Source organism: Arxiozyma heterogenica (genome assembly GCF_036370985.1).
Source record: "Arxiozyma heterogenica strain weizmannii chromosome Unknown scaffold_16, whole genome shotgun sequence".
Classification (NCBI taxonomy): domain Eukaryota; kingdom Fungi; phylum Ascomycota; class Saccharomycetes; order Saccharomycetales; family Saccharomycetaceae; genus Arxiozyma; species Arxiozyma heterogenica.
The window spans coordinates 17,416-37,709 of record NW_027042669.1 but is presented as its reverse complement, the minus strand read 5'-3'; the positions used below and the strand labels follow the sequence as shown (position 1 = coordinate 37,709).

The window sequence follows — 20,294 nt, the reverse complement described above, 5'->3', positions numbered from 1 at the left end:
AGATGAAATTAAAGACTTTAGATATCAACCATGCATTTTTATATGCAACTTTAAATGAAGAGTTGTATATGCAACATCCAAAAAATGCAAGAAAGGTTACTCCATTAAGAAAGGCATTGTATGGGCTAAAACAAAGCCCTAAAAGATGGAATGAAATCTTAAAAGAGTCTATGAATGGTATGGGTCTATATGATAATATTTACTCACCTGGATTATTCGTTTCAAAGGATGGTAATTTAATGATAGCAGCATATGTTGATGATTGTATAATTGCTGCTAGAACAGATCAAGAATTAGATGAATTTATAAATACATTGGAAAAACAATTCTCAATAAAAATAGTTGGTGGAATGAAAAATAATATGCTTAATACAGATATTTTGGGAATGGATTTGAATTATGATTATGAAAAAGGGGAGATAGCATTAAGCATGACTAGCTATATAAAGAGATTAGAAAAGGAATATCCAATGATATTAAATGATAAATTAAAAGAAGAAATGATTCCAGATATTGATAAGTTTAAAATAAATCCAAAACAAGATAAATTAATTATGACTAAAGAGGAATACAAGAAGAAAGTAAGATATTTACAAGAGTTAATCGGTAAATTAAATTATATTAGGTCTAGAGGAAGAATTGATATAGAATGTGCAGTAAGTAAAATGGCTCGATTAGTTTTATATCCTCATAAAAAGGTAATTGAGTTAACCGAACAAATACTAAAATATGTTTATAAAACACAAGATACAAAGACTGTTTTTAAAAGAGAAGAAGTAGAAAATATATCAAACATCACGGTGATTTCAGATGCTTCGCTAGCATCTGAATTTGATCTTAAATCAAGATGTGGTGCATTAATATGGTTAGGAAACAATTTTTTCCATGGATTTTCAAAAAAATCATCAATTTTATGTACATCATCAGCAGAAGCTGAATTAGATGCCATAAATCAGGCTGAGAAAATTGCATTGCTATTAAAATTGAAATTAGAAAAGATGATGGATTTTAAAAACATAAGAATATGTGTAATTACTGATTCCAAACCAGCATTGGACTGGTTGAAACAAGATTATTTTAAAGCAAGAACCAAATTTTTGGGACTTAGAATTGAAAGATTAAAAGAAAGAATATTAGATTCAGACTTAAGTCTAAGAAAAATCAGTGGAAAAGAAAATCCTGCAGATCCATTAACAAAATCCACTACTAATAAAGATATAAATAAATTAAGAATGATTGTACAACATGAATTAACACCCAAAGAGTTGCTTCCAATCACTGTCCTCTGGAATGCTGGTAATGGAAATCATTAAGTTATAGTGAACAGGAGGAAGTTATAAGAAAAACCAATTAAAGGGGCATGTTGGAAAATGAGAGTTTATTACTGTCATTTTCATAAGAATTATTTTTAATTAGTTTTTCTATATATTATGTGGTGTACGGATGTACATAATATCAGGAAGACATTTTATTTTTCACCAACAGTATTTTTCAGAGATTTGAAAAGGAATGAAAAACTTTAAAAGAAAACTTGAAGTAAATAAAAGAATGTATACTGAATACACTATATAATAAATATGTACATGTATTTAGTATAAAATAGAACAAGCATCTATAACTTAGTGATGGATACCATTACCATGGATGCTGAAGTCTCCAACTTCCAACAGATTCTTCGTGTACAAACCTCAACACTATCTAATAGATTGTTACAAAAAAAAAAGATAATCCATAAAAAAGTTGCATAGGTGCTATAAAATATATAAAAAAAACAAGTGTAATACTGTCACCAATTGTCCTCTTGTGATCAAACACCAATCTTTACTAATATTTTATTAAAGACCTAAACAATAAAATAGTTACGCTTAAATGTTATTACAATGTCCTATCATTTTCACTCACTTGGTAAATGCCCAACATCAACTAGACATAAAGAAAAAACATAAACTTCATATTTGGGTTGTCGTGATACCATTCATTTAGTCTAAATTGTTTATAAAACTCAGGAAAGTGAATGGCCCATAAAAGTATGTTCTTCACAAGTCCTAAACTCCAAATAACAATAGCTATTGAGAAAAGTCAAAGTAATTGTTTCTTGCTCGGCCATTTGTGTGTTAGTGTTAGTTGTGCGCTCTTTTCTCTTGTTTTGTGAATTTATGAATTGTTTTTTTTTCACCAATATTTTTTAGGCAACTTCTACTTTTTTCCAACCTCCTTTTCTCGAAGATTAGATAATGGGAAAATTGCGTTAAAGAACAGAGGAAAATTTTTGTAGATCATCTTGCTCGAGTAAGAAGAAACTTCTATTTCTTCAATAGAAGAAAGCATAGATTCTTTTAGCCCATCAAAAGAGCTTAATGATATATGATACCATATGTCTTACATGGTACAGAATAATACAAATACTTCTATTATGATTTAAATCGTTTTTCTTCATCGACAATTTTGATTGGTCAGATTATTATAATCTTTAAAAATTTCTATCAATGAATGAAAAGTCCACAAATAGAAAAATAATTTCAACAGTTCCTACCATATTATGAACTAAAAACTTTAGATATGGTTGTTTAGATATAAAATAGTATCGTCTCTAAGCAAGCAATTTGTGAATGTGATCCTAGATCTCATTTGAGGTGTTTTGTTAAAGTTAACTTTTCTTCGAAATGTGTAGTACATATATTGAGTAAGGTAAAAATAGTTCACTGAGCAGCCTATAATACATCCATATGTTAATCCAAACATAAAAAAATAGTTTTCATTTAAAGGTTAAGAGGTGTCCTAGAGTTTTTTTTGAGCTTAGTTATTTTTTTCTTTTTGATATAGTCACATCTTTTCAACCTTCATAATACAATATGATATTGCATTATGAGAACCTTTTTTCCCATAATTTTAGACTTTCGAATATATCTGAATTTTGTTGCAGCTGCTTCAGGTAACACAGCCTTTGTACCAGTTGCATGTGCAGTTCCAGGAAATGGTATCAGTAGAGCTACTGTTAGATTTTATGACTACCTTCTAGGTGGTGATCCAACATATAAAAATACCGTTACTGATATCACAAATATAAAATGGGATGCAGGCCCAAGGTTGAATAATCCTCCTTATGGATTCACAGATATTCCAATTACTACCTTCCTAATGGAAATTACAGACTATTACAGAGCTCCAATGACAGGTATTTATACTGTAACTACTAATTCTGCTGGTTTTATTTCAGTTTTCATGGGTACCGGTCTTGCTTTTGATTGTGGTAGTCAAGATGAAGATTTTGGTATTGGCAATTTTCAAGTTACTAATTCTGGTAGTGTAGTATCTAATATGGGTCAAACTTCACGTGAAATATATCCGAAAGAAGGCTACTTTTATCCTTTTAGAGTTGCATATATTAATTACTATGTAAGGGGAATATTAGACATTTTAATAAATTTGCCAAACGGTACCGTAGATAGCACTATAGACCAAAATGTTTACAGTATTTCTGATAATAACCCCAATGATTTTTCATCTATATCTTTTTCATTCACTGGGCTTACAATATACACAACCACCACCACAACAAGAAGAACTACATTGTCGCGTTTAACTGCAACTACAACCACTAGAACAAAAACATACACATCAAGATATAATCGTTATAATCAAAAGGTTATTGTTGAATACTATGAAGCTGATCTTGCCCCCAAACCGAGCACTATAACCTCATATACTAGAGGTTCAGTACACTCAACTACCACCATCTCCACATATACTTCCTATGCCACTGACTCCAGGAGTCGTCGCAGTCCAGTTAATGTTATGGTTATCGAAACTCCCATACCAAGCACTACCATTTCCACTATCACATCATATATCATTAACTCTAATGGCCATCGTAGTCCAGTCGACGTTATTGTTGTCGAGACACCTCCACCAAAAACTGTCACTTTATATACTAAAGCTACAGTTAGCTCAAGGGTTGCTGTTTCAACATCCACCTCCTACACTACTGACTCCAATGATAACAGCACTCCAATTGACGTTGTGATTGTTGAGATCCCAAGAATTGTATCGATAAGTATAAGACATTTATATTGGGATTCATCAGTATCTGCTGTAGCAATGGTATCGTCTGAGAGCATTATATCAGATGGTTTGGGTAGAAGTATTGGATCAAGTAAAAATATGATAACCTCTAAGAAGAATACTTTAAGTACTGTGAAAATCGAGTTATCATCCAGAGAAACTGGTGGTAATACTATATAAAGTTTATCTACTACACGTATTATAAGTAATCAACAAGGTACTGTTACACAACGAACAATCAGTGTATTTTCTCAAATTACAAAACCAAGTGGGAGATTAAGCACAGTTACATTGTCATACTTTTTAAACCCTAATTAGCTCATTTATTTTATTCTAAAACATTCAATTCCAACGTCTGCGACGTTATATTTACTTATTTACTCAAATGTATAATTTAAACGTTCAGAAATAGTACAAAGAAAATTGTTACAAATCACGAAAACAATCAGTTTTATAACTCCTGAATAATGCTTACTAAAGTAAAGTGCTTTAGGATAAAATAAATAGAGTCATAAGATTTTGGCAGAGAGAAAATGGTAGAATGCTGGGTATTTAATGTTTTCATATCACTTAATATTGGTACAGTTATTTGGTTATATTTTTTGTTGTTTGTAGAAAAGGATTATTTAATTTTTAAATAATATGAAACTAAACTATTTCTACATGCTGCTTTTCTATACTCTATGAACATTTTGAATATTATTATTTCTGTATTGTACATGTAATAAAAAGGAAAGAACTTTATTTTACTTTTATGTAATAATTATAGTTGAAAATGTAGCTTAGATATCAAATGCAAACAGGTGCTACTTCCCAACAGTTAGAAATAATATTGGTGTTTATAGAATAAAAAATAAATTAAAATGTTCCAGGATATTATAATCCAAAACATCATATCATTTCTGTTCTTCTTCTTCTTCTTATTATTATTATTATTATATATATATATAAGACATACATGATGGAAGATCTAACAAATATTTCCAAGTAACTGTTCATTACATATAGAAAAAAAGTGGATACATATGTAAATTTACCTTATAACGTTTGTCATCAAAGTGATGAAATATAGAAGGATAAGTAACATACACTGTATTAATACAAAAAAAATAAGAAAAAAATAATAGAGATTTATTTTCTAAGAATAAATTTGCAAAAAGAAAAGGGTAGTGTAAAATCTAGAGCAGTTACTATCATCATTCTTCGAATATTTTCATGATAATGCTACATATGTTTTTCAAGCAAACAGTTAGATACATGAGTAAATTATTTTCAGATATTCTTAAACTTGTAAAAAAAATCTGTGCAATGTCAGTAATTCTATCCTATGCAACTTCCAATCATAGCGAGTATTTTTCATCCCCTTAGAAAACTTAGGACATTTTGACACTATTATTTGATAGGTATTGCTTCATATCCTTTCTGTATCTGTATCCTACATTATATATTGCATAACTTAAAAGAACCACACAGTACAGTTTATCTCTAGAAATGCTAAAAAAAAGTTCAGGAAACTATAGTAAAGACAATCAACATGGCGTATGATAAGAAAAAAATTGACAACACAGGTAGTCGGTTAATCAAAAAACTTGCGATATTAGTTCAAATACTATCTAATTTGAGGCAATTTTTTTTTCAAACAAATCACAAATCTTTTTATGTTCTTTGCAGCAATACATAATCTCATACTATTTGAATACACATTTTAAACAACCTAATGAGGAGAATTTCGCTTGCAACTAGACTTCAATGGTATAGCTTATTATTTCTGTTAAATGGTCATTAGATTTTTTTTACTTTTCTATATAATCACTTATGCTCCTAAGGTTTTTTCTGTCTTTTCCTGGTCCTGTCTGCAGACTCATATTCATCTTGAGTATATATAAATAGGTTTGAAACACTAATAATGGATCCTCTATTTATAATCTCTACTACTAAAATAACAATTGATCTTTGCATATATTTTATTGCTAATGAAATCATCAAGTTACCTGCTGGGCTAAGATTTAAGCTCGAAAATTACTCCTGTTTATTTTTCTCAAAGCAAAAAGAAAAAATTTGTTAACTAAGAACTACTTCAAAGTATATGCCATAAACATAGACCCAGGAGCTGTGCACAGTCTTATGCCTCATGAAGTACAAAATACCAAACCACAGACACATTGTTATGCGTCAAGAGAAACTCACTCGAAAAAAACAGCCCAGTTTTGTCTAATAATGTCCCTTCTAAGTTAAATACTTTGATTTTTGTCTACTGTTTTTAACTAAAGAAAATAACCACTTAATCATTAATTTTGTAACAGGAGAATAATAGGGATAAGGTCATCAATTATTACCATACTTTCTTCCTTACTAACTTTCAAATATTGTACTACAACAAACAATGAAATAACTTTAAAAGGGCCTGTATTTTAATGATACTATTATATCACTTTACCTGTACAGATAATATTTGTATAATTTGTCAGAAAGCCTCCTATCTGGGTTAAAATGGCATGCTGAGCTGCATATTTGATAAAAAAAATAATGTTGTTTTTAATTCAGTTGTAACTGTTGAGTTTACCTGCACTAGCTACAAGACAAACCATAAAGATCTACTGAATGCCGTATCTTTAATGATGAACTAGAATGTATCTGGGGCAATTAACATTATTATATTAGATAGATAATATAAAAGAACTTTGCATCAAGAAGTATGTGGAACTAATTTTTTTTTACAAAAACAATCAACACACATTATTACTAATGGTAGCTTTCTTTATAATTCCATTATTTCCTGTATCATACTTAACTTTTATTATAATTATTAAAATATTTTCTATTATATCAACCATATTAAGTAGGAAACACATACATTAGCAAAGAGTTGGCTAGTCAACTTGTGAAGAAAAAAAAATTGATACAGATATAGATTGATAACTAACTATTATAAACTCTATTCGTATGAATATAATGGAATGACAAAACCTTAAAAAATATCATTTATATCATTATTATGCCAACCCAGCAAGGCTCAAAACAAAATAAAATAATAACAGCTGATAGTTCTTCACCAGTATATATTGTTTTAATATTCAGTTTCTCTAATACTTAAGGTGTGTAAGTAAGAATAATTAAACAATATTCTACAATTTTACAGATAAAATTCCATGGCTCTTTTGTAGAAAGATACATTATCTTTTTTTTTTGAAATTTTATCTAAATAACATATTGAAGTATCTTTTTACCTAACATTTGTGGTGTGTATTTAATTTGCATCAATTATTTTTATTGAGTATAGATGAAAGGCTTTGTTCTTTTTATTTTGATATATATAAAGGTAACATATACAAATAAATACCCATTATTTCTAAATTTTCTTGAATGTTTTATAAAATTAATTTGCAAGCACCTGTACAAGTCAAACAAACAAAAGACCTTCTTTATATATATAAATATATATATCAATTAAAATAATAATGCTGATATAGATATGGTTGCTACACTCCTTGGTAATATTGAACATCTAATAATTACTATTATTGTCCAATTTATCTTATTAATTCTCTTAATTTACAAAGATAGGAAATAACTGTAAACACATTTTATCACTGTAATGCCTCCTATAAATGGATTGATTTTGTTTTCTATCTCAATAAATTATTTCACTGATGATTTTTCTTGATATACATAGAAGTGAATTCCTGCAAAAAAAAAAGCCTATATTTTTATAAACTGAAACATACTTGTCGTTTCAGTACCTTCTGGTAACGTATATTTCCAACTTCCCAATAGTTGCACGAGTTCCAAGAATATCGAGAGTTTCTTCTTCCTTTTTATTTTTTCTTTCAGAATATTAGAAATTGATTATTAAATAACCCACGTAGGAAATTTTATATCAAAGCTCACTTAAAAAGGTCTTTGATCTATTGCGATAGATGATATGACTGACTATCAATATTAGATTATGATATAGTTGGGTCCAATATAATATAATTAGATAATATATCGTATGTTCACAAGATCTTTTTTGTTAAAAACTGATTTTGGTAGATCGTTGGTAATTTTTTTGAAAGAAGTAAAGTTGTGAAAGATCAATATGTATTTAATAATAAATACAATATATACTATTTGCATGGGTTTTCAATAAACGAGAAATCCAATTTACTAAATACTTAAAACATAACAACGTTAGACTTTAAGTCTACTATAGTTCTAGGAGATACCATATTAGCATCCCTGAAACTCTAATTTCAAATGTTAAATCTACAAAATTATACTTCCATAAACAATTAAGATTATTTAAATTAAATATCATTTTAAATATTTTCATAGGATAAATGCTTGATCATAAACAGTAGAAAGATGGTATAGTGTTTAACATAAATCTATTTATCAAAGTCTTCTTTGAAATGAAAAACGTAAGCAGATTTTTCAAATTTGTGGCTTTCACTGCATATAGAACATGTAGATTATTTTTGAATCGATCTTGTTTTCTGGAAAATAATTTTGTATTATTAGGCACAGAATATTTCTCATAGTTCTCTGGAAACCGTCTAAGATATCTTTTCCCATGAGTAGAGTAAAGACTATTTTCCATGTCAAATGATTATATGAACAATTTATTCTTAATCCACCCACTATACCAAGGTAAGCAAAACAATGAGCTCTTTCTAAAAAGTTTCTGAAACATATATATCACTATCTCTTTCTTTAAATTACAAAATATGAGTGAATCACAATTTTCGAATGAATAAAATAAAAAACGATAGAGTTATTTATTTTGTGATAAATAAGTCAATGAATTTTGACCGTTCTCTTTTCATGTGTAGGATGTAGAAACAATGTAAACAACACAAACATAATACACTGAATTAATGTGATCCATTAATGGTTGCTCTATCACATCTTATATTTACACCCACATTTCTATCTCTAAGATGGTAATATCATTTAGTAAATTTTATTGCTCTTTTACATCTATAACATACAATGTTATTCACAGTGTCTGTCATCATGATATTAGCATGTATCTTTACTATGGATTTATACATAGTAGACTAAGTTCATATCAACCACTATTACTTTCAATTATGTTTTTATTCTTAAACTGCTTACTTCATTTAGACATTAATAACTGGTAGATTGTATGGTATCACTCTTAAACTATGAACTCCTCATTAATATACAACTTCTCTTGATATTATGTCTTAAACAAGAATGATACTACACAAACACATCACACTTAATTACTCTTAACATCAGCTATCATTATCTCTTCACTATCCACCAATCTCCTTTCATTCAAATTTCAATTGTCAATCTTCCTTTTTTCAAAATCTGAAAAAATAGTTCGAAAAAAAAATTAACAATAATAACTACTTTCAACGAAAGCTAAGTATGTAAATAATACAGATTCATCTAACCATAAATAATCAGCTATGGTATACTTACTTTACATGTCTATATGGTATAACTTTGAACATTGACAAACCCCTATTTAACATGGCATAGTTATACCACTGTATACCTAATAATCATTTATATTTGACTATAGAGAATACTCTCAAAACAACCTGCTCCATACATATATTGTAACTAGGGAGAATATTTATCGATAGACTATGACCATTTTTTGTGTTACTACCACTTTTATTATGAATATGACTACTAAAGCATACTCCAATATTACATGAACACCATCCCTTACTAATATCTTCAATATAAAGGAATACTTGTATTTTCTACATCACTTCATTATCCATTGAATGATAATGTTATAATAACTTATAATCACAGAGAATAGCCTTTTGAAATTAACACATCATGATGACCGCTATAAACATAGATATAATTATACTATATCAATAAAGAACTTCACTGTATGTGATTTTTTCTTATATCCTACTAAATCCTTAGTTTTACTAATTCTACTCTTATTATAGATGAATTTAATTTATGTTTGATTTTCAATGCTTATGGTAATGATGATAAAAGACACATTGATTTGATATAATGAATTATATTTTGATTATATCTTTATTTCATTCTACTGTACTGCTTTCCCTGCTTAACAATTTTTGCTGTGTCTTTTACTCAGATGATCTTATTTTAATGTTTGACAAGATAATATAATAGAGAGAAATTTTATCTCGATCTTTGTACATTGAACAACATTTAAAAATATACTATGGTGGAGTATTAACATGAAAATTTATCAATTTAATATTCAAGAATTAATCAGTTAATTTGATTCATTTCGAGAATTAATCTGATATTATTATAACTCAATGTTTAATACTGTATGTTAAACATCCAATTACAACAAGCAATCATCAGAAATACTTAATGTTCAAACAAATATCCCACCATATATATAATGTGAATATCTATGATTATCAAAACTTAATTTCATTATGATATTAAATCAAGAAAATATACTGTATCTATACATGAACATTTGCAAGAATATGAATGTATTAGAGTACTTTTAAATGTTTCTCATTTGAAAAGAACGTTCACACATTATTGATATCATGATCACATAAGCATCCAGAATATCATTGGAATGATTATTATTACAGCAATGTTTTTCAAGTGTGGGGGAGAAATTCTTATGTATTTTTTAAAACCTTAAAAGTTCTGCACCCAACAAAATACAAAAGAAATATGGTAAATTGGCAGAACAGTAAGGTATGTATATTACAATAGAATATGTATCTACATTTTTTATGTATAGTGTTCCTAAAATGTATAGTAGGTATGGTATATCATCAATATGCAATTATGTGTATTTGAAAAATAGCTTATCACTTCTCTTCCTTTCTTGTTTTTTCCTTTGCTATATAAAAGCTCCTTTTATTTCCTCAAATATCGTGAAAGTTGCTTTCCAGTATGCCTCTTCTTCTCATGTAAATACAATATTGCTAAATATGTTATTCTTTTTAGGTTGGAATAGTATATCAAAAGAAAAGTAAGGAAGTACAAGTGGAACCATTAGTTGAAAATGAAGGTAATAAAAGTTTACATATTTATATAAATGTGCATACACATATATATACAATTATTTGAATTAACAGCGCAAAATAATATTTAATTAATAAATATATTATTTTTTCCATACTTGTGTGTGCGTATATATAAGGGAAAGAGAACAAATAACTAGGGAAGATAGAAAGAAATAGATATATGACCACCTGGTCTCTCATTTATATATCGCTCATCTAGTCAAATTCTTGAATCCTAGTGAAGATAAAGAAATATTGTAATAGTCTTTAACATATGTAGTAAAGCTGTTATTATTATCTTTGAAATAAATTAACAGTAAATCTTTATAATTACAATCTTTTTAATTAGAAAGGGTTTTTGGATCTTCTATCCTTTAAAATACGATCAGTTGACTTCAAATTTATATGATAACAAGCTATCTGATCTAAATTCACTAATTAAATATGGTCAAAACACGTAACAAAATTCGAAAACAAAATATAAAGAAGAAAAATATACAATACATATAATATTGGAGTATTATATATGTTTAGATAGTAATTACTAATTATTTAACTATTTAGAATTCTTTATTTTAAAGTTTTTTGTCTTTAATTAATTTAAATTACCATAAATAATAATAAACCAATGAAATGGGTAAGACCCCACCTCATGTATATGATACTACCAATACCTTCATATGACACAAGAGAAGGTACACCTTCATGAGGTACCATAATAGCAGTTGGTGATGAGGAGAATTGCTCAGAAACATATTGAGAGACTTGTGGTATCATTGTGGTTAGCGATGTTTCTGGTCTTCTGGATTCAACAGTACTAGTTTCCGAAGTAACGTCTATGTTACCCCTTGTAGATCCAACAACAACAGTGGTAGATTCTCTGGAGTTTCTAGATGTTAGTTGATTTTCATTGTTGGTAAATGCTGGACCAGTGGTGGTAGAAGCAATAGAAGTAACTGGAGTTACATTTGTAGCAGTAGTAAATGAGTTGGTCTCTTCTTGTTCGTTCTTTGAATTAGTATAAACAGTTTTGATGGAACTATGTCCAATAGTAGCAGTTAAACTTATTTCAGAAGTTGCAGATGGCTCTGGACAATAAGTTGTAGTTATTGTAACTCCATGAACCACTGTAGTTAATACTACTAAGGTACCACTTAAAGTAGTTGCAGTTTTTTCAACAGGAATACTGGAGTTTCTGTAAATAGGAGATGACACTGACATTGACGATGTCATGAAACTATTGAATGGAGGTGGAGTGACAATGACAATAACAACCTCGGTAGAAGATGAACCGTTGCTGTCAGTTAATGTAGTAGTGTAGGTGGTGGATGTAGTTGTAATGGAGACAGATCCAGCAGTAGTGGTGTAGGTAGTGAATAGAGCTGGAGAAGATGGAGAACCTGTGCTACTGCTGTAAGTGGTAGATGGAGGTGGAGTGACAATGACAACAACAACTTCAGTGGATGAGGAACCGTTGCTGTCAGTTAATGTAGTAGTGTAGGTGGTGGATGTACTTGGGGTAGTCACAGAACCGACAGTAGTAGTGTAAGTAGTAGATGGAGGTGGAGTGACAATGACAATAACAACTTCAGTGGATGAGGAACCATTACTGTCAGTCAATGTAGTAGTGTAGGTAGTGGATGTAGTTGTAATGGAGACAGATCCAGCAGTAGTGGTGTAGGTAGTGAATAGAGCTGGAGAAGATGGAGAACCTGTGCTACTGCTGTAAGTGGTAGATGGAGGTGGAGTGACAATGACAACAACAACCTCGGTAGAAGATGAACCGTTGCTGTCAGTTAATGTAGTAGTGTAGGTGGTGGATGTACTTGGGGTAGTCACAGAACCGACAGTAGTAGTGTAAGTAGTAGATGGAGGTGGAGTGACAATGACAACAACAACTTCAGTGGATGAGGAACCATTACTGTCAGTCAATGTAGTAGTGTAGGTGGTGGATGTACTTGGGGTAGTCACAGAACCGACAGTAGTAGTGTAAGTAGTAGATGGAGGTGGAGTGACAATGACAATAACAACTTCAGTGGATGAGGAACCATTACTGTCAGTCAATGTAGTAGTGTAGGTAGTGGATGTAGTTGTAATGGAGACAGATCCAGCAGTAGTGGTGTAGGTAGTGAATAGAGCTGGAGAAGATGGAGAACCTGTGCTACTGCTGTAAGTGGTAGATGGAGGTGGAGTGACAATGACAACAACAACTTCAGTGGATGAGGAACCGTTGCTGTCAGTTAATGTAGTAGTGTAGGTAGTAGATGTACTTGGGGTAGTCACAGAACCGACAGTAGTGGTATAGGTGGTAGATGGAGGTGGAGTGACAATGACAACAACAACTTCAGTGGATGAGGAACCATTACTGTCAGTCAATGTAGTAGTGTAGGTGGTGGATGTAGTTGGGGTAGTCACAGAACCGACAGTAGTGGTATAGGTGGTAGATGGAGGTGGAGTGACAATGACAACAACAACTTCAGTGGATGAGGAACCATTACTGTCAGTCAATGTAGTAGTGTAGGTGGTGGATGTAGTTGGGGTAGTCACAGAACCGACAGTAGTGGTATAGGTGGTAGATGGAGGTGGAGTGACAATGACAACAACAACCTCGGTAGAAGATGAACCGTTGCTGTCAGTTAATGTAGTAGTGTAGGTGGTGGATGTACTTGGGGTAGTCACAGAACCGACAGTAGTAGTGTAAGTAGTAGATGGAGGTGGAGTGACAATGACAACAACAACTTCAGTGGATGAGGAACCATTACTGTCAGTTAATGTAGTAGTGTAGGTGGTGGATGTACTTGGGGTAGTCACAGAACCGACAGTAGTAGTGTAAGTAGTAGATGGAGGTGGAGTGACAATGACAACAACAACTTCAGTGGATGAGGAACCATTACTGTCAGTCAATGTAGTAGTGTAGGTGGTGGATGTAGTTGGGGTAGTCACAGAACCGACAGTAGTGGTATAGGTGGTAGATGGAGGTGGAGTGACAATGACAACAACAACCTCGGTAGAAGATGAACCGTCATTGTCAATAAATGTAGTAGTGTATGTAGTCGATGTAGTTGTAACGGAGACAGAGCCGACAGTAGTGGTATAAGTAGTAGATAGCGCAGGTACAGCAACATCATAAACAATTTCAGTCACAGTAAAAGCGTATTCATTAGTTGTAGTCGTAGTTACAGTTGAAATAGTAGTAGGCTGTGTAATAAAGTCCTCAGTGGTAATCGTGGTTGTCCTTGTAAGTGTTTCAGATATCCACGGACAGGTAGGGCACCACTCATAAAAGGAATTTACATAAATGTATGTACCACCAATTTGATAAAGTGGATCTGATGGTATAACAGAAGCCCAATTACTTGTCCATGTTGAAGCATGCCCACAAGTGGCATTCAACCAGTAACGGTGACCATATATTTCAAAATTAGGAGGTGAACTACCTGGTAAGGTACCATAATCAGCATTATACCATTCATTGGAGTTTACACCTAAAAACACAAGCATAGATCCGACAGGATTGATAATTCTAAGCGATTCTGGAACAATTCTTGGATTGATTATGTATAGAGCCTTATTGATATTGAAAGTTTGGTCCCCAAGAGTGCCTGTGTTAATGAGAATTACAGCACCATCGTTACCAACGACTTTACCTTCACCTTCGAGAGGATTATTAAAGATAATACCTTTCATTTTGTATCTATTAATAACAACTGTATCATGTTGGCTTATAAATTCAGGAAATCCACCAGATTTGATAATACCATTATTGGTTATAGCACCAAGATAAAGGAACCCAGTTCCTGCACCCCCTTTATCAGCTGTATCATAGTCGATAGTACCTGTGTTGATAAATGATTCAGTTGGAGCTATAGTGAAATTAGTACCTAGTACACTAGCAGCCGCCCTTAATTGTGAGACAGTAAATGTACCAGAGTTATCGATACGGGCTGGGGCAATGACAAAATCAGTAGCGGAACCTGCTGACTTAATATTTTCGATGTTGATGTTACCACTGTTTGTAATTGTCGTAGTAGAACCAAATTGTAGATTACTTAACCCGTCTGTTGAATCACCAATAATATCTAAAGAACCCTTAACATTAATATTACCGTTGAAAGAATATGAAGAACCCGATACCAATGCAAGAGTAGCACCTGACTCAATTACGATATCATCAGAAAATGTTTGATCACCTGACAAAGTTGTAGGTGCTGAAATAGTAGTAGTAGCAGCACTTACTTTGGTCACAAGTAATCCTAATAGTGACCACAAAATTAATGCCTGCATTTTAACTATAACAAATGAATAATAATTACTTCTATTTTTTTATGTTATATAATCTTATTCAATTGTTTCTTAGATAACTTATGTTTGTAGACTTTATAAAAAAGATAACACAAGAATAGAATTAATAAAGAAGCGAAAACAACAAAATCTGTCGAAGATGGAGAAAAAAATAAAGGGCTCTTTATATATTACAAAAATGCAAATATACAATTCTATATTAGAGATAATCATCAATGATACAATCAAAAATAAAACTGGGTCAATCAACAAAATTCATATCCTTAGTTCCGATAGATATTCAAATATGTTTTGTGTACTATATCTAAAAAATTTATAATCGGTGTTCGTTTAGTGTAAAAGATCTGTATATTCTATTGTCTTTCTTTTTGAAGGGGTTTTTCGCGTCTTGAATTGATATTTCGGCAAACATTTACCTTTTGGAGTAGGACAAAATAGGGCTCACAAAAAAATCTCGAATTTTTCCCTGTCTTTTTTCTCATAATATAAACATGTATAAGCTTGTTTATTCCAGAACGTCACAACAGTTAGTAGTATAAATGCTCATTACTTAAAAATTCTAATTACTATTTTCAACAATAATAGATAGATATACTATGTACATTTCTTTTTTTGCTCTTATGTATTATGATTAAGAGTAAAAAATATACATAAACTTATATATTTCACTATTAAATTGTTCATAATGAACCAGTTATCCATTTTATGCACAAAAAATGATATTTTTATTCAGAAACTTTACTGAAATGGGATATGCTAATTGAAAATGTGTCCACATTACTCAATATATTAGGCTCTAATTTATGAAATGTACATATCCTAATAAGAAGTAGATAATTCTTATAGCATAATAATTATCATAAATCGCCCACAAAAACTACAAGCTGTAACTTGTATTTAAGAATTTAGATTAATCATTTTTTATTAAAGTAGAATAGGTCCTGTGTATAATCTTAACATAATTAATTTGTTTAGATCTTACTGTTCAGACTTTACACTTTTCATAATTGATAGGCTTTTAAAATTTTTTCTTTTTTTTTTTGTGCATCGTAAGAAGGGTTAATTTTTTTTTACCAAAAATAAAGTCATAGTGAGTATAGAATTTTTCATATCACCCCACATATCTAGTACAAAAATATTAAATAATTCTCTAGATTTTTGCATATATTGTACATATTAACTATTGTTACGTAACATGTTATCTAAAGTAATATTTAGAAAAATTTATTGTTACCTTTTTTTCTCAAGAAAAATATCGGACAAAAATATAGGGGCATATTTGTTTAGTAATAATAGTATAGATAATAATAGTTCTGAATATTTTATACCTACCTCTGAATTTTTTTACCTACACATGTTAATGGAAAATACCTTAGAAGTACTATAATTTTTCAGGGTCGTTAAATACAATAGCTTCTATCTAGAAAATAATAGGTTAAAAACTTGAATATTACTTTTTTTGTTTTGATTTTTTCATCCAAAAAGATTTTACTGAGTCCTTCTTTAAAATTTTCATCAAAAGAAAAAGTTTCAGAATTTTATAGAACTATAATACATTTCATTGGTAGAAAAGAATGCTATAAAAATAACACAATATGTAAAAATTAATGATACTTGCCTTAACAATGCAAGAAGAAAATCGCTCTTTTAATTTTTTATTTGGATATTCTTTAAAATATTATTAGAACATCAGATGAAAGCATTTAATTGGAATAAAATAGCAAGGGCATGATTTTACTCCTGCGGTTTTGATCTTGAAAAGTTCGACATTGCACCAAAAGGGACATATTTCAACAAAAAAGAGTACATAAAATGGTGCCACTTTCCAAGAATGTTTAAACTTCCCTTTTAGTACACAGTGAATGACTTTATAAAAAGTCTTAGAGAGATAGGGAATCTCTATTTTTGTATTTTTAATTTTTTTCCTATTATTTTGTTGCATAATACTGTATTGTTTTGAAAATAACGTGATTACTCTCTTAAGTTTTCTTGTTTCAAGAAGAGTCTAGAATTTTCTTTGAACTATATTTAGTAGACTAAAGTTCTACCGGGTATATCCAATAATAGATGCATTGTTATTTTAAACTGGAGATTTTGATCTTTCTTTGAAAATAATCCATAGAATTTTCAAATGTGGAAGTATTATTTTGGCCAAAGTATAATGGGATTGCGATATTTTTTACTAAAAACTTACATCTACAACTAATTAGTATTGCACATGTCTTAGAGGAATATTTGACTAGAATTAAAAGAAAAAAAAGAAAAAAAGAAAAGAAAAAAGAAAAATAAAAAAATAAAAATAAAGCGAATTTTTTATGATGAAAAAAATGTTACTATGGACCTATTGTTTTATGCGAGAAAATAAAAATAAGTGTAGCGAAAAAGTATAGAAAATTAGAAAATCATTAAAATATCTCGAGATTCACTAAAAAGGGAATGGACAAATGGACAAATAAAAATAAACTGGTATTGTTCCGCTATATTGCAATTAATACGTAAACGTGTATACAATAGCCATGTCACAAAAAATTAATTCACAATTGCATGTGTTTTTTTTTATTATTTTCCTGTCTTGATTTCTGATATCGGATCCAGTCGGAATAGCTAGTTAATCGGTCATCATTTTTAGTAGCTTCACTAAATTTGGACATCACACTATTTGCCGGTTTTAATGGATTACTGGGCTTATCACTAAAATTCCTGGTTTCTTTAGAAATGGTTTGTTTTCGATTGACTTAATGTTTGGGTATTCAAAATATCTGTGAATCAATAATGGAGTAGCAGCTATAATATCATAAACTGTTCTTTTTTTTTTGTCGTTCCCTTCTGCGGTTTTCCTTTTGTATCCTCCAGTAACTGACCTTTTCTTCCATCTGTTAAATGTAAGTTTTTTTGCTTAACGCTTGATAATAACTGAGCAGATATTATAAGATGTAGATAAAATCATTTATATTAAGAGATTCTTGGTTTTTTGTTACTTATACAAATATTAATAGGATGTTTGTTGAATTAGATTTTTTAGAACATGTTTTAATGAATAGTAGCCTGTTTTTATTATATCTTTGTTGATAGGAGAGAAGATATAGAACAGAAAAAAATGTTCATAAAAATTATGGAAGTTAGGTATTCTATGCAAATGAATTTTAGTTATTTATAGATTGATTTTGAAAATATGTTTATTTCATATAAAAAGCTAGTTATTTCTATCTCTTAGATACGTTACAAAAAGAACTGAAGAAAATTTTTCTATGTTTGAATTTTAACAAAAAAAACAATGGAATTATAGTAAAGAAATTGTTAATTTTTGGATACTTTTTAATGGTTTTTTTTTTCATAAATTACAGTTCTGCTGTGGAGAATTAACAACTATTTGTGTTTGGTAAGTCTGATATATTTTCAATTATAAACATTATACAAAATTACAGTAGAGTTCTCCCCTCTTTTTTTGCTGTAATTGCTATACAGAAGTAATTATATACAAAAAGGATAAGCAAAATAAGGATATGATATAGGAATATTCCTATATTTAGTATCTGTGGCTGTTAAGTAATGTTTTTTGACAAACAACTAAAAAGATTAGCTAAATATTTCCAACAAAACTTAATCATGCCTAAATCACAAACACTCATTTTTCCATTGGCTAGCATCTATTAGGATCTGATTGGTCCCCTATTTTATTCTATAACATTCTTTTTTTAGCAAACCTCATTGAGGAATCATATTACTGGAATTTTTCAGGACCTATGATAATTATCTTTTTATTTTTTTTGAACTTTTAAATAAATTAATAGGATCAAATAAATAAATATAGATGTGCATTAAGAAGACGTAAATTTAAAATTCTATTTTAAGTGTAAGAAATTCTACCTAGAAATCCTGAAGCATGTCACGTATGGGTAATGATATACAGCCAGGATAAAAAATTTAGAAAAGCCACAACTTTCAATACAAACTATAAATGTATTTTAAAAGTCACTGAATTAATGTTGGTGCCAAGTTATTGGTGAACTTATTCAAGAAACCTCTAATTATTGTGAAAAAGCAACAGAGGTAATTTTCGATAAAATCATTCTCATTATAATATTTCTCAGATTTTTATAAAGAGATATATTAATATTAATAAAAGAAATATGCATTGTATCATTAATTTATTTATTAAAATTAATAACTTAAAAGTTTGTAGTTGTATTACTACATACAGCTCAGTGTATTATATAAGTTAATGTTGAAAAATATTTAGAGATATTTTAATTACTTTAAATCCATCGTAATTAATACTTGAAAAAATGATAAATTTTTATATTAAAGAAATTCAGGTGTGAAATGGGATGTAATGTGTATAATTTGTTGTATATTAATTCGATAGAATAAAAATATAGAGATTTTTTATAAAAGCTGGAGTATTATTAACATTCTACTAAATTAAATGTTCATCAACTATAAATTCATACAAAAATTTAGAATAAATATTACTTAAATTCTAATGGATATAAATAAAACAAGTTAATAAAGTTTGTCAACCATAGAAGAAAAATCTCCAATATGAATATATACAAAGCTAATAGTTTTTTCATAACATGTTTTATCCTTGTAGTCTTTTTATACACTGTCATCTTTGTATTACACACACAAAAGAAGATCAATAAACCTAACCATAAGTTCACATACTATAAATATATAACTATAATTATAGAGAATGTATATTACATACTAAATACACATAAACTGTAATACTTAACTGCTTTGAATGTTGAAACAGTTATTTGAGAATGATTTTATGGTTGAAAAATATTGAAATAGAATCTAAGTAAAATAAAACATCTAAAGGAATCTCAAAACTGTTCAAATTTTAAATATACAATATCTATACTAAAATAAATGTTTTACAAGATCTAAATAACAAAACTTTTATTAAAACTCATTATTAAATGGATTTGTTGAGAC

The 20,294-nt window shown here is 29.6% G+C and overlaps 3 protein-coding genes across 3 annotated transcripts; 2 read left to right on the top strand and 1 right to left on the bottom strand.

The window, feature by feature from the left end:
- Positions 1-2: 2 nt before the first annotated feature.
- Positions 3-1,313, top strand: PWA37_001160 (uncharacterized protein; the record flags this gene model as incomplete). The annotated part of the gene is made up of 1 exon (XM_064857803.1): positions 3-1,313. The coding sequence occupies one exon, from the start codon at positions 3-5 to the stop codon at positions 1,311-1,313; it is 1,311 nt and encodes a 436-aa protein (XP_064715163.1).
- A 1,552-nt stretch (positions 1,314-2,865) lies between these two features.
- Positions 2,866-4,242, top strand: PWA37_001159 (uncharacterized protein; the record flags this gene model as incomplete). Its single annotated transcript, XM_064857802.1, has 1 exon — positions 2,866-4,242. The coding sequence occupies one exon, from the start codon at positions 2,866-2,868 to the stop codon at positions 4,240-4,242; it is 1,377 nt and encodes a 458-aa protein (XP_064715162.1).
- Positions 4,243-11,648: 7,406 nt separating this feature from the next.
- PWA37_001158 (uncharacterized protein) lies at positions 11,649-15,332 on the bottom strand (the record flags this gene model as incomplete). The annotated part of the gene is made up of 1 exon (XM_064857801.1): positions 11,649-15,332. The coding sequence occupies one exon, from the start codon at positions 15,330-15,332 to the stop codon at positions 11,649-11,651; it is 3,684 nt and encodes a 1,227-aa protein (XP_064715161.1).
- Positions 15,333-20,294: the final 4,962 nt, after the last annotated feature.